Here is a 23,804-nt window from a genome sequence, read left to right as displayed (position 1 = left end):
GAATTTGACCATATGAATGACCTTATTCCGGAGCATTCTTTCTTGCCTATCAAGAATCTGCGTTGGCCTTTCCTCGTATGACATATTCGGAGTCAACTGCAGAGGTTCATAATTAAGTACATATGAAAGATTCGACATGTAATTTCACAGCTTCGAGATATTGAACACATTGTGCACTCCAGCCAGCATCGGTGGCAACAACACTCTATAATCTAATGTTTTAATCTTCTCTAGAACCTGAAACGGTCCTATGAACCTCGGACTGAGTTTGCCCTTTTTACCAAATCTCATAACACCGTTCTTAATAGGTGCTATCTTCACAAACACGTGGTCACCTACTGCAAACTCTAGCTCTCTTCGCCTCTTATCACCGTAGCTTTTATGGCGACTTTGAGCAGTCTTCATCATATCTCGGATTTTGACTACTAGCTCCGCTGTCTGCTTGATCAAGTTCGGGCCTAACTCTCATCTTTCACCAACCTCGTCCCAATGTATCGATGATCTACATTTCCTCACATAAAACGCCTCTATAGAGCCCAAATTCAGTACACGTAAAACCATGCATTTATTTAAATTGTTAAATTATCTATTCAAGTTTAAATTGAAATTAGTGATGCTTAATTTGTGAAATTGTATTATTTTAAATTATTTATGTTTATGTGATGCACGTTAAATTGTTTTCACGAGTTCCATAGTTTCAAGCGATTATTCGATGTGTGATCGAAGAAAAGATATCGGCGACGATTTTTGGCGATTTTAAAATGTGGTATTTTATTTTAAGTTAAGATTGGGTCATTTTAAATAATTTATTAAATTTTTAGCATTTCAAAAGCCTAATTTAATTATTAAATGATTTTATGATTTTAAAATTTTAAAAGATTTAACACTTGTGCATTTTATTTTAAATTAGGAGAATTTATTTAAGATTAGTAGGGGTTAATATTTTAATTAACTGTGAGTTGGGTTAGTATTTTAATTGGCATGATAATTAGCTAATTAAGCAAAAATTTTCATTAATTAAACCAAAACTCACGCATACACGCACACACACACACACTCTCATACACACACACCATCGGCTTTCAGTGAACACACACACATTTTTCCTTCACTTCCATTTTAATTTTTGAGAGCAAAACCTAGGGTTCTAAGAACCAAGAGCAGCCGCCCCTCCCTCTCCAATTTTCCAGCAAGTTTCGTCCACTTTTCTTCAAGAAAATCGTGTCACATTCGTCCCGGATCAACCTTTGCATCCTTCCCGCTTCGGTATTGTCGTTTCGGTATTTTAAAAGATCTAGGCATGTATATTCTTTAGTTTATGCATCGATCTCATTATAGTACATGTTCTTATGTTCATTATGAGTAAAAATTCATGAATATTGTTCAAAAATTGGTTGGATCGGTTTTGAAACGCTTTTGGATCTAAAAACTCTAAATTTGCTATCATTTTAAACACTGTAACTTTTCGTTCGATTTTCTGTGAAAAATTTCAACATATAAAACATATTAATTTTCAATACCTTCGATTTGACGGTAAATTCGTAATTTTTGAACAAGAAACGAGTGAGTTATGATCGTTTTTGTCGGACTGCTCAAACTGTAATTTTCTGAAGATGTGTTCTTGACGTGTTCTTGAAATTTAATTGTTGCAGGATTTGTTGGGAATAGGGATGACAATGGTACGGGGCGGGGACGGGTTTTCCATCCCCATCTCCGTCCTCGAATTCCATCCCCACCCCTATACCCGCCCTGATCCCCGTTTTTCGGGTTCGGGGAATCCCCAAACCCGAAACTTCGGGGATCAATTTCTCATCCCAATCTCAATCCCCGTTTCAAAAATATTATTATGGCAAGACGATGTCGGATTCGAAAATTTTCTCCAACAAAAACTTATTATTATCTATTATTATTAGTGACTAATATTAATATTAATATCAATATTAAAAATAATAATATTATTATTATTTTAAAAAATAATAATATTATTATATTATTAATACTAATAATACTATTATTTTATTATTGATATTATTTTTGGGACGGGTTCGGGGATGGGGATAATAATCCCATACCAGCCCCGAACTGTATCGGGGATTTAAAAAAATCCCCGAACCCGAACCCGAACCCAAAAAACTCGGGGATCCTCATCCCCGTTTCGGGTTTTCCCCGCGAGGCTCCAAACCCGTGGAGAAAGTTGCCATCCATAGTTGGAAACCGTTGGGTGATTGCTGCTGCATTTAAGTATTGTTAGTATGATGTTGGGATGATTTTCGATGCTTCGTTTCGTGTCGATAGGCACTTGGTTGCACTAGAAGTCTTATGAAGCATTTTGGTGTCAAAATAGCGTGTTCACGGTTTTAGTTGCGTGGTATGATTGGTATCGTGGTTTAAAGCGTCCGTCCTGGGAGTTGGAAACATTGCTATACCATCCTAGGATGGGTCTCGAGGTGTTGGTTCACGGTCCGCACGATCGAGTTAGGAGGATTAAGCCACAAGTGTAGTGATTTCTGATGGTACCATTTTTCAGAATGTACATGGACCCGTAGTCGGACCCTGACACGGTGTCTAGTGCCCTTGTTTCTTTCGGAATGTGAGATTCCAGAGTCTACACGAACCCAGAGCCGGACCCTGACATGGGGTCCGTGCCTTTGTTAAATCCGTAGGTTATGTTTGCAGGCTACACGGACCAAGACCGAGGATGTGTGCACGTGGTCCGTGTCCTCCATGTTTGGGAAAATATTGGGATTGGTTTTGAGTTCGATGTCATGATTTAGTACGATGATTTAACGAGGTCGAGTCCTGAGAGATTTAGAACGTCATAAGATATTTGTCATTTTTAAGTGTGAGAATGACTAATACGTCTAAGTTATGCAAGATAAGTGCTTGAACACTTATTAGTATGTGTAGTAGTGGCCCCAAGCGAGATCCAACAGATCCCTCAACGCCATGTAAGTATACTCGACGTGCACAATGAGAAAATATATTTTTATGTTTTTGAGTTATGCTAAATGTCTTGTGACCAATTTTGAACGGGTTTGGAAGTCAGTGAACGTGACCGAGGACCTCTCCACCCCGGTAAAGCATGACCGGGTTTAGATCAGGATTGAAAAGCGATAAAGTATGACCAGGGACCAATCCACCTGGTAAAGCATGACCGGGGATCTCATGTATGTTGTAGTGATTTTCCCTGCCAGCCCAGTACTGTGGTTTAGTCTGATCAGACACATTTATGTATGGGTCACTTGCTTTGAAACATATCTCTATGCAAAATGATGATGTTATGCATGTTCAAGTATTTATGATGCAAGTATGTTTATGAAAAGTTTTACGATGATGGCACGTCTATGATTATGATACTATGTTCAAGTTATTTATTATGTACGCTCTACTTTAAAGATGCATGTGGTTTTATTACGTATTACTTTTTATATCCAGTTTAAACGTGTTGAGTCTTTAGACTCACTACACTTGATCGATGCAGGTGAGGACGAGTATGAGGAGACGAGGGGTGGGGACCAATGAGTCAGCTCGGTCTGCGCAGGAGGCTAAACCCGAGGACCGCCCATGTTTTAAGACTTTATGCATGTTCAAATACTTGATTTCACGAGTTGTGTTGACAATGTTTAAACGTTCATTTTTTGCAAACATTGATGTTAGTTGTTTTATTCCAAATATTTTAGACGATCAAATAATTGTTAACGCAATTTGGTGATTACGATTTATTTAAGAAAATTTTTATTTTTCCGTAAATTTTAAAATAGTTTAAAATTATGGTACGTTACAGCCGCGTAAGAAGCCATACCTATAGACGACTGGTAGCTATTGTTATAGGTGAACTCCACTAGTGGTAACTTCGTTCCCAGATGCCTTGGAAATTGATCACACAAACTCGGAGTACATCCTCCAGAATTTGAATCACCATTTTCAGATTGAAACGCTGTGCTAAACAACAACTTTGTCCCCATAGCTGAATGCAGACTCTTCCAGAAGGACGATGTGAACCTCGGATCTCTGTCCGAAACAATAGACACTGGAATTTCGTGCAGTTGGACTATCTTTTGGTGTACAGCTCTACGTACTGAGTCATGGTGAATGTCGTCTTAATAGGTAGAAAGTGCCCTGATTTTGTAAGACTATCAACTATCACCCAAATGGCGTTGAATCCCCTTATAGTTCTTGGCAATCCCACTACAAAATATATCATAATATTTTCCCATTTCCACTTGGGAATAGGAAGTGACTTAAGCTTCCCTGTTGGCCTCTGGTGTTCTGCCTTAACTTGCTGGAATGTCAAATACTCGGACAAAAAATGCAAGACGTCTCGTTTCACGCCTGGCCACCAATACAAGTCCTTGTACATCTTCGTACTTCTATGATAAATGGAGTACGGAGTATTATAGGCTTCCTTCTTAACAACTTCTCTCAGTGAATCAGCAATGGGAACCCAAAGTCGATCTCGATATCAGACTATGCCATCTTCCTTCAAATACAGCTTCCGATCGTTAGATTCATCTCTCAGTATCCATTTCTTTAATTGCTCATCAGAGGACTGACCTTCATGGATTCTATCCATCAGGATCGACTGAAGTGTCATAGTAGCAAGGTTAGGAGCCTCGCTCCTAGCATACAATGCACGCTCGAATCATTGAATCTCTGCTTGCAATGGTTTCTGAACTGTCAATTGAGCGATAACAACTGTCTTTCTTCTCAAAGCGTCCGCAACCACGTTAGCCTTTATTGGATGGTAGCTAATATCGCAGTCGTAAAACTTTACCAGCTCTAACCACCTCTGTTGTCTCATATTCAACTCTTTCTGAGTAAAGAAGTACTTTAAGCTTTTATGATAAGTGAAAATCTTGCACGTCTCCCCATATAAGTAATGTCTCCAGATCTTCAGAGCAAATACTACTGGTGCAAGTTCGAGGTCATGATTCGGGTAATTCTTCTCATGAACCTTCAACTGTCTAGACGCATATGCTATCACTCGATCATTCTACATCAGGACTGCGCCTAAACCAAGCTTTGAAGCGTCTGTATAAAAAACATACTCTCCTTGCTCTGATAACATCGATAGAACTGGTACTCAAGTCAAAGCTTACTTCAGCTTCTCGAAACTCTCCTCGCAGTTTGATCCCCAAATAAAATTCTCAATTTTCTTCGTCAAGGCGGTCAAGGATACTACAATAGAAGAGAAACCTAGAATGAACTTGTGGTAGTAGCAAGATAGACCAGAGAAATTGCGGATCTCGATCATACTCTTACGTATTGGCCAGTCTCTAACTGCCTCGACCTTACTGGGATCGACCTCAACTCCATCTCTAGAAATAATGTGGCCTAAGAATGTCACTCTCTCGAGCCAAAACTCGCGCTTGCTGAACTTAGCGAATAGCTTTCTATCTTGCAATATCTGTAGATCCGTTCTTAAGTGCTGACTGTACTCTTCTCTGCTCCTCGAGTAAATCAGAATATCATCTATAAATACTATGTTAAACTGATCATGATATAGCTGAAATACGCGATTCATGAGATTCATGAAAATCGCTGGCTCATTGGCCAACCCGAATGACATCACCATAAACTCTTAGGCAATTACATGACATTCCTACATAAGTTCACACCCTAATCCTCCCTTTGATGCATCACTATATATGCTGAAGTTCTTGCCATCTTCGGGAAGTACTAGCACCCCATTTGATGCATCACTATTTATGGTGAAGTTCTTGCAATCTTCGGGAAGTACTAGCACCGGTGTAGATGCAAGTTTTCTTTTAAGAATATGGAAACTCTTCTCGCATTCTTCGCTCCAAATGAATCTAGAGTTTTTCTGTGTGAGTTTGGTGAGGGGTATGGCTATTGAAGAAAATCCTTCAACGAATTTCATATAATATCCAACTAAACCCAGAAAGATTCGAATCTCAGTTACTGATTTTGATCGAGGCCAGTCCACAATTGCCTCTACTTTCTTGGGGTCCACTGAAAAACCTAGTTCAGAGATTATGTGTCCCAAGAAGGCGACACTTGTTAGCCAAAATTCACATTTCTTAAATTTGGCATACAGTTCTTTTTCTCTGAGTGTCTCTAGAGTGAGACGAAGATGTTCCTCGTGATCTTTTTTACTTTGTGAGTACAGAAGGATGTCTTCTATGAATACGACCACGAACCTATCGAGGTATGGTTTGAAGACTCTATTCATGAGGTCCATGAATGCTGCTGGAGCATTGGTCACTCCAAACGGCATTACCGTAAACTCGTAATGTCCGTATCTCGTCCTGAAGGCTGTTTTAGGAATATCTTCTGCTTTGACCTTCAGTTGATGGTATCCTGACCTCAGATCAAGGTTTGAAAAGTCCTTGGCTCCTTTCAATTGGTCGAAAAGGTCATCTATCCTCGGGAGAGGATATTTATTCTTAATTGTAATCTTGTTCAACTCTCTATAGTCGACTATAATCTCATACTCCTGTCTTTCTTTTTCACAAATAGTAAAGGGGCTCCCCACAGAGATGCACTGGGTCTAATATGCTTTTTATCCAACAAATCTTGGAGTTGGTCCTTAAGTTTCTTTAATTCTGCTGGGGCCATTTAGTATGGTGCTTTTGAGATTGGTGCAGCCCCAGGAATCATGTTGATCTCAAACTCCACTTCACGGTCAGGAATCGTGCCAGGCAATTCTTCAGGGAAGACGTCCGAAAATTCCTGAATAACTGGAATTTCCTCTATCTTCAGAGTAACCTCGTCATTTATCTCGTTGATCATTGCTAGGTAAATTTCGTCACCACTTTTCATGGCTTTCCAAGTTTGTGATGCCGATAGAAGAGATTTTTTCTTTTTAGATCTGCCATTGTATATGATCTCATCATGGTTTGGAGTCTGCAGTTTGACATTCTTTTCTGGCAATCCACCAAAGCATGATTCTTAGCCAACCAATCCATTTCTAGGATTGCGTCAAAATCGTCCATATTTAGTTGGATCAGTTCTGCCTTGAAGATTTGATTACCGATACAAATTTTGCAATTTTGATGTACCTTATAGGTTTCAATCGTTTTTCTAGCAGGCTTTGCTACTCTTAATGGTTCACTAAGAGTTTCTCCTTCTAGTTTCAGTTTCTTAGCAAATCTTTTGGATACAAACAAATGGGTAGCACCACAATCAAACAGCACATAAGCATGCATTTTATTGATCAGAATAGTACCTGATACGACGTCGTTTGAATTATCTACTTCCTCTTGCGTTATGACGAAGACCGTGGCATTGGGATTGTTCTCCCTCGGCTTGTGATTTTCTACATTTGGCTTAACCCTTTTCTCCTTGTTCTCTGGACCGTCAGCAATCTGATGGCCTAACTTCCCACACTTGAAACAAGCACCAGTGTTCCTGTAGCATTCTCCTGAGTGTCTCATCTTGCAGTTTGGACAAGGCTTGATTTCCTTGTTGTAAGGGGTTGGGAAGGCTCCTTTTGACTGTCCACTTGTCTGGTTGGGTCTTTTAAAATCATGTCCTCTATGGGATGACTGTTAAGCCCTTTCTTGAAACGATGCATCTTTAAGGTCTCATCTGCCATTATATATGGAACGAACATTCCGAGATCATTGAACTTTGAGGTGTACTCAATCACCGTCATGTCCGAAGTTTTCTTAAAGCTTTCAAATTCACTCAGCTTTTGCAAACGGAATTCCGCCGAATAATCCTGCTTCAGAAATTCCATTTTGAATATCTGCCATGAAATTGGTCCATTTTCATCTATGGCTGGTGAGATGGTCTCCCACCATTTGTGGGCTCTATCCGTAAGAAATGGTATCACCACTTCTACCTTGAGTTCTTCGAGCACTTCCAACAGATGAAGTTGGCTTTCTACATTTTTGAGCCAGTTGTGGCCAACTTCCAGGTTGGGCTTCCCATCATAGGTTGGGACTCGATTTCATCGGAGGGATTCATAGTGGTACTAAAAACCACGTGGTTGGGTATCTGGTGGTGGCTGGATGGCATTTTTGGCATTTGGGTTCAGAATCCCTTGTAGCATCACGGCCACTATGGTGGCAATTGCCATCATGTCTACTTGACTAAGGTTAACTCCGGGTGGTGGTGGAGGTAGGTTCTCTTCATCATCCCAATTGGTTTTTTTGTGGGTTACGATTGTTTCTTGGTGGTCTTCCTGCCATTTTGTAGAGAAATCGACTGAAAAGATTTAGAATCAAAGTAAAGGCAAAAATCAACATTGGACAAATAATTGGGTCGAACGAATCTTTCGTTGGATTTTTCTCAAGTGGAAAGAGGTGATAGTTTCGCATAGATTGAAAGCAGTGACAAGATTGAGTTTCGAGATTCTATGCGGAAGAATAAGCCAACCAACTATGGAGACAACTTGAATTTGAGGATTTAAACAAACGGAGATGAGTATGATGCATCAGAATAATTTGGATAGAAAGGTATGGGCATTTGCCAAAATTTGACTTCGTCAAATTTTGTCTATCAAACTCCTAGCCGGATTATGAACTTGGCGGCTCTGATACCAATTAAATGTCACGCCCCAATACCGAGGCATCGGTGACATCCGACATTGTTAATCAAATAACAATAAGCCCGTAGAAAATAGCCAAATATCAGTCTATTTCATAAAATTACATCGTCTTTATATGAAAAAAAAAATAAAGAGGTTGCGGAAGCGAAAAGTACAAACATTTATGAAGAAAGACAAAGGAAACACTAATGGACTTGAACATCCAGAACTTGAATTCCTTCATTCTAATTCTTTACCAGCCCCAGAACTGCTCCTGCTCCTTTTGTTCTGCCTCTTCTTTGTTCTCATCTAGAGAGGGACGTAAGGGGGGTGAGTGTTTTGGGAAACACTCAGCAAGTGGGGCCGATCGAATACCAGAAAACATTTGATACATAATATTTTTAAAACCTTCTTCTTTTTATATAGCATAATATATCAGAGTTGAATGAACAGAAGTCAAACGTTTAACAAATTATAGCTTCAGAGTTGGATGAACATAAATCAGACTTAGAACAAATCAGAAATTCGAATCAGAACATTTCAAAACAGAACTTATCAGACAAACATATTATAATGATCATGATATATCCTTAATCTTGGGCACCCTCTGTGGCCTTATTCTGTAAATGGGCTCCCTATGAGGCCTTTTCTCGGATTGGGGCTCTCTGTGGGGCCTTCTCCCATAGACAGGCTCCCTCTAGGGTTTTTTTCCTTACAAGCTTTCCCGTGCACCATTATCAGATTCAAACAAATAACTTATCATTCGGAGACAAATTGGTTCGAACATAATGAAACCAACATAGAACGAAACGGAGAAGCATAAACGAACAAACTTACGAAACGAAATGATTTGGACCAACTTATTGACTTTTGAAATCCACACTTATTCACATCATGCAGTAGACGATCGAATTTTAAAACATACATAATCTTTAAAACATATAAACTCACTTACATGAAAGATTGTTCCATAATATTGGAATGAATAAGTTGGAGTTTGACACTGAAAAAAAAGTCACTTTGAAAAAATGTTTGCGCCTAATTGAACCGTTGTGTAACGTACCGTACTTTTACAACTCAAAATTTGCGGAAGAATTAAAAATTTTCTTAAATAAACGAGAACATTCAAAATTTGCTAAAATAAATAAACTGTACGCCTCACAAGTTGTCGCAACAACAGATTTGAAAGTTAAGGTTTGACAAAAGTGTTCAATATTTTCATAAAGCTTAAAACATGGCGGTCCTCGGGTTTAGCCTCCCGCTCAGTCCAAGCCTACTCCTCGGTCCCCACCTTCGGTCTCCTCATAAACATCCTCACATGCATCGATCAAGTCTAGTGAGTCTAAAGACTGAACACGTATAAACTGGAAGTAACGAGTAGTACATAATAAAATCACATGCAACTTTAAAATAGGACATACATACTGAAAACTTGAACTTGCATAATAAAATTGAACATACGTACATACATACTTAGACATGCCATCAAAATAAACTTTTCTTAAACGTGCTTGCATACATGAACATACTTGAACATACATAACTTCATCATTTTGCGTAGAAGATGTTTCAAAGCAAGTGACCCATAACATAATTCGCCTGATCAGACTAAACCACAGTACTGGGATGACAGGGACGTATCCACTGCCACATACATGAGAGCCCCGTTCATAATTTAACGGGCTGATTGGTACACGTTCATGATTTAACGCTATCCAATCACGATCTAAACCCGTTCATAATTTAACGGGGTAGAGAGGTACTCGGCCACGTTCACCGACTTCCAAACACATTCATAATTTGGTCACAAGTCATTTAGCATACCTCAAAAAGACTAAATATTTTCTTTTGCACGTCAACATACTTACTTGGCGTTGAGGGATTCGTTGGACTTCGATTGGGGCCGTTGCTACACATACTAATCATGAATTTACATGCTTAACTTGCATAACTTAGACGTAGGTAATCATGCTTACTTACGAGTTCATTCAATTCCTTAGGACATTCTAAAATTCCCATGACCCGACCTTGTAAATCATCGTACTAAACCATGACATCAAACCCCGAACATGCTATATAAAATTTTTCCCAAAGTATGAAGGACACGGACCCCGTGCCTAGGTCCGGGTAGGGGTCCGTGTTCGTGCGCTAAAATGTGTCGTGCAGAAGGAGGAAGGCACAGACCCCGTGTCTAGGTCCGTGTAAGGGTCCGTGTGTGTGCGCAAATTGACACCGAAAAGAATACAAAGGCACGGACCCAGTGCTCTGGTCCGTGTGAAGGTCCGTGTCCGTGCGCAAAAATGACGATCAAGAATAGACAAAGACACGGACCCCGTGCCAGAATCCGTGTATTCTCGTTGGACGCGAACTCACGAAAATCCTGTACGTGTCATGCTTAACATTCTAGACTCGTTTTTACGGACCAAGAACCGACACCTCGAGACACATCCTAACATGCCAAAACATCGAACCAATTACATACAAGCACCCAAAGCAACGACGTTCACCATACGACACATACAATTCAAAAACGTGGCAATTGACACCCAATCGGTTCCTACGACTTCTAGTGTATTCGAGTGCCTAACAACACCGAACGACATGTCAAATAACAACCCAACATCATACTAATCATACCTAGACATAGGAACGATCACCCATGGATTCCCAACGAAGCCTGTAACAATAAAATCTCAAAAACGCATCAACACATAATTTTCTGAAAAACGAAGTTTGAGCAGTCCCACGAAAAACGTCATAACTCACTCATTTTTTTCCAAATATTTCGAATTTTATATCAAATCGAAGGTATCAAAAAACTCTACAATTTTCACGCTGAAAGTTTTCTCAGAATTTCTACCAAAAAATCTCAGTTTTCAAAAGAACAGCAAAAACGGGATTTGAGATCTAAACTTATTTCAAAACTGATCCAAATCGTTTTTCGCTCAAACAACGAACGTCACCCATGAATTTTTACACATAAATAACAACGCAACGCATAATATGACGAGATCGATGCAGAAATAACATAATATACGTGCCTTTTGATAATTAAAATACCGTAACGACGATACCGAAGCGGAGACGGAGTGAGGGTCGATCCGGGACGAACGTGGCGCTAAAATTCTTGAAGAAAACCAACGAAAACTCGCTAGGAAATATAGAGGGATGGGGCGGCTGCTTCTAGGAGTAAGAACCCTAATAATTCTCCTCTCAAAAGTAAAAAAAACTGAATGAAATAAGTATGTGTGTGTTTTGATCAGTTCTAGGTGTGTGTAAAAGTATGTGTGTGTGTGATTAGTAATTTAGGGAAAAATTGCTTAATTAAATAATAAATAAAACTATTTAAAATACTAACACTCTTAATTAAATCCCCTTATAAAATTAACACACCCAAAGTGCTAACTTTAAAAGTTTCAAACTCTAAAATCACTGAGTAAATAAAATTAGGTTTTAAAATACTACCAACTTAATAAATTAGTTAAAATGCCCCAACCTCAACTTAAAGTAAAATAACATATTTTAAATTGCCAAAATCGTCACCGGTCTTTTCCTCGATCCCGCCTCGAGTAATCGTCTGAAACATGAAACTCGAAAAACATTTTAACGTGCATCACATAAACATAATTAATTTAAAATAATGCATTTAAATAAATTATGCATGGCTAAAAACTCAATTTAAACTTAAATAAATGCTTTAATAATTAAATAAATGCATGGGTTATACGTGTATTGAATCTGGGCACTACTGTTCCTCCCCCACGAATTAAATCTTACCGAACAACTCCGGGTAGCGGTTTATCATGTCTGTTTCTGACTCCCAAGTGGCCTCCTCCACTGATTGGTTCAGCCACTTGACTTTGACCAGCTTGGTCACCTTGTTCCGAAGTCTCCGCTCCTGTCTGTCTAGGACCTGGATGGGTCTTTCCTCATATGACAGGTCTGGAGCCAACTGCAACGGCTAATAACTCAGAACATGTGAAGGATTAGCTAGATACTTCCTCAACATCGAGACGTGAAACACATTGTGTACCCCTACCAGATTCGGTGGAAGGGGAACACGATAAGCTAGTGTCCCAACTCTGTCAAGAATCTCGAAAGATCCAATAAATCTCGGACTCAGCTTGCTTCTTTTTCCAAATCTCATAACACCCTTCATGGGCGCTATCTTTATAAAAGTCTGATCACCTACAGGCAAACTCGAGATCCCTTCTCCTCTTATCGGCATAGCTCTTTTGGCGACTCTGGGCGGTCTTCATTCTGTCTCGAATATTGACCACCACATCTGCAGTCTGCTGAACTATCTCCGGGCCAAGTTATGCTCTTTCACCAACTTCATCCCAATGAACTGGTGATCTGCACTTCCTTCCATACAATGCTTCGTAGGGAGCCATACCTATCGATGATTGGAAACTGTTGTTGTATGTAAACTCCACTAGAGGTATCTTCGATTCCCAAGTCCCTTGAAAATCGATCATACAGGCCCGCAATAAATCCTCCAAAGTCTGGATCACTCGCTCAGACTGGCCATCCGTCTGCGGGTGAAAGGCCGTACTGAAAAGCAATTTCGTCCCCATGGCTGCATGTAGGCTCTTCCAAAAGGACGATGTGGACCTCGGGTCCCTGTCGGACACAATAGAAACTGGGATCCCATGCAATCGAACAATCTCCCGGATATAAAGCTCCGCGTATTGCGTTATGGAGAAAGTCGTCTTTACTGGTAAAAAGTGCGCTGATTTAGTGAGTCGGTCCACTATAACCCAAATGGCATTCGATCCTCTGACTGACTTTGGCAACCCAACCACAAAGTCCATAGTAATATTCTCCCATTTCCACTCTGGGATGGGGAGTGGCTTAACCAATCCTGCTGGCCTCTGATGCTCTGCATTCACCTGCTGACAAGTGAGGCATTCAGACACAAATCTGCGGATATTTCTCTTCATTCCTGGCCACCAATACAGAATCTGTAGATCCTTGTACATTTTGGTGCCTCCTCGGTGAATGGAATACGGAGATGCATGTGCCTCTGTCAGAATATCCTCTCTGATCGAATCGACGCTAGGCACCCACATTCTGTCTCTGTATCTCACAATTTCATCTGGCACTGTGTAGAGTACACTGCCCTTGGCTTCATCCTTCAGCCTCCATTTCTGTAACTGCTCGTCTGAAGGCTGACCTGCACGAATATGGTCTAGCAGAGAAGATTGGACTGTCAGATTAGACAGCCTCGGAGCTCTACCCTTGCGATACACTTCTAAACCAAACCTCTGAATCTCAGACTGAAGAGGTCTCTGCACTGACAACTGAGCTATGACTGCAACTTTCCTGCTCAAGGCATCTGCGACGACATTAGCCTTTCCCGGATGGTAGCTAATCTCGCAGTCGTAGTCTTTCACCAACTCTAACCACCGTCTCTGTCTCATATTCAGTTCTTTCTGTGTGAAGAAATACTTGAGACTCTTGTGATCCGTGAATATCTGACACTTCTTGCCGTACAAGCAGTGTCTCCAAATCTTCAATGCAAAGACGACGGCGGCTAATTCTAAATCATGCGTCGGGTAATTCTTCTCATGTACCTTTAACTATTTGGAAGCATAAACTATCACCCGACCCTGCTGCATCAAGACTGCGCCTAAACCGAGTTTAGATGCATCGGTGTATAGCACAAAATCACCTTGCCCCGTTGGCATGGCTAACATTGGTGCTGAAACAAGAGCTTGCTTCAAAGTATCGAAGCTCTTTTGACACTCGTCACTCCACACAAACTTAGCATTCTTCTTGGTCAGTGAAGTGAGTGGTACTGCTATCGAAGAAAACCCCTGAATGAACTTACAGTAGTAACCGGCTAAGCCTAGAAAACTGCGGATCTCAGAAGCATTTCTCGGTTCAACCCAATCCTTAACTGCCGCTACCTTGATTGGATCCACCTCAATTCCACTGCTAGAAATGATATGACCCAAAAAGGCTACCTTCTCCAACCAAAACTAACATTTACTGAACTTCGCAAACAACTTGCGGCCCTGCAAAACATGCAACACTGTCCACAAATGCTGGATATGCTCCTCATGGTTCTTCGAGTAAATGAGAATGTCGTCAATAAATACTATGACGAACTGATCAAGGTAAGGCTGAAATACTCGGTTCATGAGGTCCATGAAAATTGATGGAGCATTCGTCAGTCCAAACGGCATCACTAAGAACTCGTAATGCCCATACCTGGTCCTGAAGGCTGTCTTGTGAACATCTGCCTCTTTTACCTTCAGCTGGTGATACCCTGATCGAAGATCTATCTTAGAGAACACTGTAGCTCCCTGCAACTGGTCGAACAAGTCTTCGATTCTAGGTAGTGGGTACTTGTTCTTTATCGTTACCTTGTTCAACTCTCGGTAATCGATGCACAGTCTCATGCTCCCATCTTTGTTCTTCATAAAGAGTACTGGTGCACCCCACGGTGAGAAACAAGGGCGGATAAACTCCTTGTCGAGAAGCTCCTGAATCTGCTGCTTGAGTTCTAACATTTCAGCTGGAGCTAATCGGTACGATGCCTTAGAGATTGGCACTGTGCCTGGAATGAGGTCAATAGTAAACTCCACCTCTCTATCTGGTGGAAGGCCTGTGACGTCGTCAGGAAGGACGTCTGGGAAGTCTCTGACTACTGGCACCTCTGATAAAGACAGAGTGGGTATGTCAGGTGCAGAAATAATGCTGGCCAAGAAGGCCTGACACCCCTTAGAAATAAGTCTCCTAGCCTGCATGTAAGAGATCATACGAGGGAAACTTCTCCATCTGGCTGGTTCAAAAAGAAACTGCTCCATGCCCGACGGTCTAACCAATACTGACCTCTTCTGAAAATCAATCAGAACTCTGTTCCTCGTCAGCCAGTCCATTCCTAAAATAATGTTGAATTCTTGCATCGGCAACACGATCAAATCAGCATACACCAGGTGGCCGTGCAATTCTAGATCAATGTCTCTGACCACACTAGTAGCTGACAGTTCTTCCTCTGATGGGACTGTCACGGAATAATTCACGTCGAGTCCAATGGTCTTGATATCCAAGTGACTGGCAAATGTTTCCGAAATGAAAGAATGGGTGGCTCCTGAATCTATCAAGGCCTGAGTGGCTAATCTCTTAATGAAAATATTTCCTGAGAGACGTTAGCACAACACAAACTTATATACCCAAAATTCTAACATTTAATCCTAAGCATAGTAGAAAATTAATATCCCAAGTCACTCAAAAATATCACTATCATACTAATAATCCCAAGTAAAATTCCACATGCAAGGCAAAATAATACTGAGTTTAGGTAGAAAAGTTTACCTGTCAGTAAAGTCGTGTCTGGGTTCGCCTCCTGTGCATGCATGGCGAACACTCTGCCCTGAGTTGGCTGCTTCCACTGTGGGCACTATTTCAGCATGTGGTCAGTAGCTCCACATTTAAAACATTTCCCGGATCCCCATAAGCACTGTCCGGGATGCTGGCGATTGCACTTTTGACACACTGGGAAATTACCGGGCTTTTGAGGCGCCCCCTGCTGCTGAATCGGACCCTTGCCCTTTGGTGGTCCCTGATAAGGTTTCTTCCCTGGTGGCCCTTGATACTATTTCTTAAATTGGGGCCTTTGATGCTGCTGTTGCTGTTGTTGCGGTGGTGCCTGATAGGGCCTTTTGCCCTGCCTGTCCGCCTCTATGTTCCTCTGGTCTTGTTCTGCCGCCAAAGCTCTAGACACGGCAATTGTATAAGTAGTAGGACCAGCAACTCGCACGTCACGGCGCAAGACCGGCCGCAGCCCATCCATGAAATGCCTCAGCTTACTCTGGGCATCATTAGCTATCAGGGGTACAAAATGACACCCCCTCTCAAACTTCCTCACAAAGTCTGCCACACTGCTGTGTCCCTGCCTCAACGTCATAAACTCCCTTCTTAGGCGAGAGCGTACTTCCTCAGTGAAGTACTTGGAGTAGAAGACTTCCTTGAAACCGTTCCAAGGCAACACCTGCAAGTTGACTGCAACGGACGCACTCTCCCACCACAACCTGGCATCCCCTGACAGAAGGAACGTGGCACACCTGACCCTATCTGCATCGGTCAGTTCCATAAAATTGAAGATTACCTCGATGGACTTAATCCATCCCTCAGCTACCATCGGGTCAGTGTTACCCGAAAACTTCTTAGGATTCATCCTCCTAAACCTCTCATACACTGCTTCCGGTCTGGGCCTCTCCCCCGCATCTACTGCAGTCTGGTTCCTCGCAAAATTTGCGAAGAACTGAGTCATTCCTGCCAGCATTTGTGCTTGCATATCTGGCGGTGGAGGTGGAGGAGCGTCCCTTCTCTCCTCTCGAGGCTCTCTGTCCTCATCCCTTGCTTCACGGTCGATCACACGTCTAGGAGGCATTCTGTTCCAACCATTTACCCAACACGTAAAACCACTATGCAAGAATATATAATAACAATAACATAGATACACGTACTCTGAAATCAAAAATGTAAACATGCTGAAATCATGACAATGCGCTTACTACATAACATAATTCAAAACTTTAAAACTTACAGACTTGAGGTGTGACTTCATGAGCTTCTTGCGACTGGCAGTAGCCATAACCCTTTACAAGAACAACGCTCTGATACCAACTGTAACGTACCGTACTTTTACTACTCAAAATTTGCGGAAGAATTAAAATTTTTCTTAAATAAACGTGAACGTTCAAAATTTGCTAAAATAAATAAACTGTACGCCTCACAAGTTGTCACAACAACAGATTTGAAAGTTAAGGTTTGACAAAAGTGTTCAATATTTTCATAAAGCTTAAAACATGACAGTCCTCGGGTTTAGCCTCCCGCTCAGTCCAAGCCTGCTCCTCGGTCCCCACCTTTGGTCTCCTCATAAACATCCTCACCTGCATCGATCAAGTCTAGTGAGTATAAAGACTCAACACGTATAAACTAGAAGTAACGAGTAGTACATAATAAAATCACATGCAACTTTAAAATAGGATATACATACTGAAAACTTGAACTTGCATAATAAAATTGAACATACGTACATACATACTTAGACGTGCCATCAACATAAATTTTTCTTAAACGTGCTTGCATACATGAACATACTTGAACATACATAACTTCATCATTTTGCGTAGAAGATGTTTCAAAGCAAGTGACCCATAAAATAATTAGTCTGATCAGATTAAACCACAGTACTGGGATGACAGGGACGTATCCACTGCCACATACATGAGATCCCCGTTCATAATTTAACGGGCTGATTGGTCCACGTTCATGATTTAACGCTATCCAATCACGATCTAAACCCGTTCATAATTTAACGGGGTGGAGAGGTCCTCGGCCACGTTCACCGACTTCCAAACACATTCATAATTTGGTCACAAGTCATTTAGCATACCTCAAAAAGACTTTAAATATTTTCTTTTGCACGTCAACATACTTACTTGGCGTTGAGGGATTCGTTGGACTTCGATTGGGGCCGTTGCTACACATACTAATCATGAATTTACATGCTTAACTTGCATAACTTAGACGTAGGTAATCATGCTTACTTACGAGTTCATTCAATTCCTTAGGACGTTCTAAAATTCCCATGACCCGACCTTGTAAATCATCGTACTAAACCATGACATCAAACCCCGAACATGCTATATAAAATTTTTCCCAAAGTATGAAGGACACGGACCCCGTGCCTAGGTCCGGGCAGGGGTCCGTGTTCGTGCGCTAAAATGTGTCGTGCAGAAGGAGGAAGGCACAGACCCCGTGTCTAGGTCCGTGTAAGGGTCCGTGTGTGTGCGCAAATTGACACTGAAAAGAATGCAAAGGCACGGACCCAGTGCTCTGGTCCGTGTGAAGGTCTGTGTCCGTGCGCAAAAATGACGATCAAGAATAGACAAAGACACGGACCCCGTGCCAGGGTCCGTGTATTCTCGTTGGACGCGAACTCACGAAAATCCTGTACGTGTCATGCTTAACATTCTAGACTCGTTTGTACGGACCAAGAACCGACACCTCGAGACAAATCCTAACATGCCAAAACATCGAACCAATTACATACAAGCACCCAAAGCAACGACGTTCACCCTACGACACATACAATTCAAAAACGTGGCAATTGACACCAAATCGGTTCCTACGACTTCTAGTGTATTCGAGTGCCTAACAACACCGAACGACATGTCAAATAACAACCCAACATCATACTAATCATACCTAGACATAGGAACGATCACCCATCGATTCCCAACGAAGCCTGCAACAATAAAATCTCAAAAATGCATCAACACATAATTTTCTGAAAAACGAAGTTTGAGCAGTCCCACGAAAAACGTCATAACTCACTCAATTTTTATCCAAATATTTCGAATTTTATATCAAATCCAAGGTATCAAATATTCTACAATTTTCACATTGAAAGTTTTCTCAGAATCCCGACCAAAAAAACTCAGTTTTCAAAAGAACAGCAAAAACGGGATTTGAGATCTAAACTTATTTCAAAACTGATCCAAATCGTTTTCCGCTCAAACAACGAACGTCACCCATGAATTTTTACACATAAATAACAACGCAACGCATAATATGACGAGATCGATGCAGAAATAACATAATATACGTGCCTTTTGATAATTAAAATACCGTAACAACGATACCGAAGCGGAGACGGAGTGAGGGTCGATCCGGGACGAACGTGGCGCTAAAATTCTTGAAGAAAACCAACGAAAACTCGCTAGAAAATATAGAGGGATGGGGCGGCTGCTTCTAGGAGTAAGAACCCTAATAATTCTCCTCTCAAAAGTAAAAAAAACTGAATGAAATAAGTATGTGTGTGTTTTGATCAGTTCTAGGTGTGTGTAAAAGTATGTGTGTGTGTGATTAGTAATTTAGGGAAAAATTGCTTAATTAAATAATAAATAAAACTATTTAAAATACTAACACTCTTAATTAAATCCCCTTATAAAATTAACACACCCAAAGTGCTAACTTTAAAAGTTTCAAACTCTAAAATCACTGAGTAAATAAAATTAGGTTTTAAAATACTACCAATTTAATAAATTAGTTAAAATGCCCCAACCTCAACTTAAAGTAAAATACCACATTTTAAATTGCCAAAATCGTCACCAGTCTTTTCCTCGATCCCGCCTCGAGTAATCGCCTGAAACATGAAACTCGAAAAACATTTTAACGTGCATCACATAAACATAATTAATTTAAATAAATCATGCATGGCTAAAAACTCAATTTATACTTAAATAAATGCTTTAATAATTAAATAAATGCATGGGTTATACGTGTACTGAATCTGGGCACTACACGTTGGATCGGTCGGAATTTTGGATATGCTGCTCCAAACATGTGTGGTATATTATGAATGGTGAAGATCGGGTTTGGAAGTGTAAACAATGAACAAAACTTTCTGAAATTGGGCATAATTTTTGGTACTCGAAAATTGCAACTTTTGGAGAAAACTTTTGATGTTGTTTATGATATGATTTCACTCATTTCTTTGCCACTATTTATAGGAACCAATATGACTTTAAGTATTCCCCCTCTATGCCAAAGGTTGCATGATTTATGACATGTGATCACCAATGTGTCTTTAAGTCTTCCCCCTCCACGCCAAATTTTGCATGGTTTATGGACTTAAATGTCACCAATGTGACTTTAGGCCTTCTCTCACCATGCCAAAGGTTGCATGTAATTTTATTCTCCTCCATGAGATAATTTATCTTCAATGCAAAACTAAAATGAACTTGGTACTTGTCTCTTTGTAATGCAAAATTTTGGGTCTTCACAATAAATTCACCATCTATTTTACTTAAATTTGGTTACTGCAGTAAACGTCAAACCAAACCTAAAACTAGCATTTTTCAAAAGTATCATAAACGTCATAAACTCTCTCAAAACCCCACTCTTATTTCCAAAAATCATGAAAATCTTTAAAGTACTGTAAAATTAATAGATGTGCAGAAAAACTAGCAATGCATAGGTCCTCGGGTTAGTACACTGTCCACCCAACCAGTGTAGTCATCTAACCCTCATGTTTCAACAGTAAAATTCTCACCTGCATCATTTACACCTAGTGAGTCTATTGACTCACCAAGTCTTAACCATAGTAACAAGTAATACGTATACATATACACGCAACATTGAAAATAATTTTAATAAAATAGCTTTTCATGAACATGGATAAACTTAAACCTTTTCTTTCATCATATACTTTTCCTTTCATCATATACATATACATATACATATAAAATTCCTTTTGGGTGAAATCCGTTCATTAATTGTGACCTTCCTTTCATTTTCAGACGATTGATCAATCTCAACTGTAACCATGGTACAAGGTAGCGGGGCAACAATAACAATTTTTCCGTTCTGATCCCCGGCCTATAGTTGGCGGGAACACAGCAACCACTATTCTGTTATTGGGCCTTGGTCTATGGAAATTCGATATTGGGTTCTCATGGGGCTTAGTCCCGTAAACGGGATCCACTGTGGCTTAGTCTCTCACGAATCTCCATTTCCTTACCAGTCATAATTAAGTCACTTCATTCAAAATATTTTCATCATTTCCATCACTTTGTAAAAATACATACGTAGAGATCATTTTCTTTTAAACCAAGCATAATATGTTATAAAGTAATGAATTCTACAATCTCTAATTTTAGAATTAATACTAATCAAATTAGTTCTAAAAGAGGTGAAACAACTCTCTTTATTACTGATATTAATAAAAGTAATATTATGATTCCCAAAACAATAAATTGGAATCAAGTTACTTTACCAGAAATCTGGAAAATGGAGAATATTGCTCCTACCATTAAAGAAGAATCTAGAAAACTAGAAAGTATAGTTCAATACATAGATGGTGATGTTGAAATTAAATTTCATCCCATCGACATTTACGAATTAAACTTCCAGAAGAAAGTAGAAATTCTACTTCTTCTATATCTGATTTTGAGAAAATTAGTATATCTGGTCTTCAAAAGACTAATGATAATATATCTCAACCAGAATATAAGGTTGATCTTCCTGAATCTAGTACTTCTAGATTTCAGATAAGTTATTCTGTTAATAATAGAAAATCAAATTCTCCTACTTTTTCTGATATGGGTTATAATGTTATGGTTATTAATAATAACAACTCTATTCAACAAAGCTTAGAAAATATTAAAAATCTAAATAAGAAAAATGGTTTTTAAGTTGTTTAAATTCAAAACAACAAAATCTATATTCTTCTAGATATACCGAATGGATTGAAGAAACTAAATTAAATTTGGATTTCTTCAAATGGATGGAAAAATTATATTTTCCAGCTAGAAATAAAATATTTCCAAATTTTAAAGATGAGTCTTTTATAAATACTCTTGAATCAACATATAAATTATATGTTCATGAAACAGGAGAAGAATCTTTTGAGATTCATCCTCCATTTACTACTCTACAAATTAAAAAGGGCAACAAGGAGATATTTGCTGCTCCTATAAAATCCGAATTAGGAAATGGTAATTTTGACCATATAATTCAGCAAAATAATTTTACCAATTTAACTTTACATTCTTTAAGAAATCAAACTACAAGAATAGAAGAGATTTTATCTAAATCTAAACAAGAAATTTCTTGTGGAGAAAGTTCAAAAACTTTGATGATAAAACCTCCTCCTAATCTTAAGCAAGAAAAATTTCTTTTAAGTTCTAAAAAAGACGAAAATTTTATGAAAGGTCTAATAGACATATTACAAAAATAAATATAAAAGAAAAGGGTTCTATCTCGGTTATTACCAAAGATGAACAATTTGAAAATTCTTCAAGCTCTTCTGAAGAAGAAATGCAGATTAATAAAATGCATAGAGTATCAATTGTAAAACCTTTTTATAAAAAGGCAACACCTATTGATCTCAAATTGAAAAAAAGAAAGATTATGTTCAGTTTAATGGTGAAGCCATTACTGAATGAAATATAGATGGTAAATCTGAATATCAGATTAAAACTGTTATTAAACAAATGTTAATATAGTCTTCTGCCGCAAATATAAAAGGTAATAATGATAGGCAAATTGCTCAAGCCATTATTACTGGTTTTACTGGCCAACTTCAAGGTTGGTGGGATTTTTATCTCTCAAAAGATGCAAAAAATAAAATTATTAACTCTTCTATAATTGATCTTAATGGTCGAGAAGAGTCTGATGCAGCTAATACACTGATTTATACCATTCTATCTAATTTTATTGGAGCTAATGAACTTCAATTAGATAGATCTCAAGAACAATTAATGAATTTGAGATGTCCAACATTATCTGAATTCAGATGGTATAAAGATGTTTTTATGACAAAAGTTTTAACTAGAAATGATTGCAATGCAAATTTCTGGAAAGAAAAATTTATTTCGTGACTTCCAGTTCTTTTTGCTGAGAGAGTTAAAAATAGATTAAAATCTAAATCTCCAACAAACTCTATAGATTGGAGTATTCTGACTTATGGAGATTTATCTGCAGAAATAACTGCAGAAGGAATAACTCTTTGCAATGATATCAAGTTAAAAATACAACTTGATATGCAAAAAGAAGAAAATCGTAATATTATTGGTGACTTTTGTGAGCAAATAGGCTTTCAACCAATACAATATCCTAAAAAGGATAAGAAAAGAAAAAGATTTCCTTTTAAAAAGAAGAAACCCTATCTAAAAGATAAAGAAAAATCTAAAAAATATTCTAAGAAAAGATTTAAAAAACCCACAAAAAATGATTCTACTAAAGTACCAGTATGCTGGAAATGTGGAAAAATTGGGCATAAAGCTAATAAGTGTTATGTCAAGAAAAAGATTAGTAATCTTAATATAAACAATGATTTAAAAGAATCATTTATAAATATTCTTCTTAATAAAGAAGAAAATTTAAAACAAAAAGATTTTTATATCAATATTATTGATAATGAATTCTCTGAATATTCTAATAGTAGTTCAGATAATGATTCTGAAATATCAGAACATAAAATCTGTGAACCAGATTGTGATTGTGATACTTGTCTCATAAATTTTATGGGCCTAGAAATAAATGTTATATCAAATGAAGAAAATTTCATTTTAGATCTCATAGATAAAATAAAAGATCCTATAGAAAAAAGAAAAGCTATAGAACATTATTTAAATATGGCAAATCATAAGCCTACTAAACTTGTACAAAATACGGTACAAGAATATGAATTATATTCTTATAACAAAATATTAGAAAGAGCTAAACAAAAAGAAAGAGAACCTACGATATCCGAATTAAAAGGAGAAATCGATTAGATAAAATCTGA

The 23,804-nt window shown here is 38.9% G+C and overlaps 1 protein-coding gene across 1 annotated transcript; it reads right to left on the bottom strand.

Moving 5' to 3' along the window:
* Nucleotides 1–6,579: 6,579 nt before the first annotated feature.
* Nucleotides 6,580–7,397, bottom strand: LOC142537550 (uncharacterized). The gene is made up of 2 exons (XM_075643059.1): nucleotides 7,023–7,397; nucleotides 6,580–6,867 (listed from the first exon to the last, which is right to left on the bottom strand). Exons 1-2 carry the CDS (start codon nucleotides 7,395–7,397, stop codon nucleotides 6,580–6,582), a joined length of 663 nt encoding a protein of 220 aa, XP_075499174.1.
* Nucleotides 7,398–23,804: the final 16,407 nt, after the last annotated feature.

The sequence above is a fragment of the Primulina tabacum genome, chromosome 2 (assembly GCF_025594145.1).
Source record: "Primulina tabacum isolate GXHZ01 chromosome 2, ASM2559414v2, whole genome shotgun sequence".
In the NCBI taxonomy this organism is placed as follows: Eukaryota; Viridiplantae; Streptophyta; class Magnoliopsida; order Lamiales; family Gesneriaceae; genus Primulina; species Primulina tabacum.
This window is presented reverse-complemented; position numbering and strand designations above follow the sequence as displayed.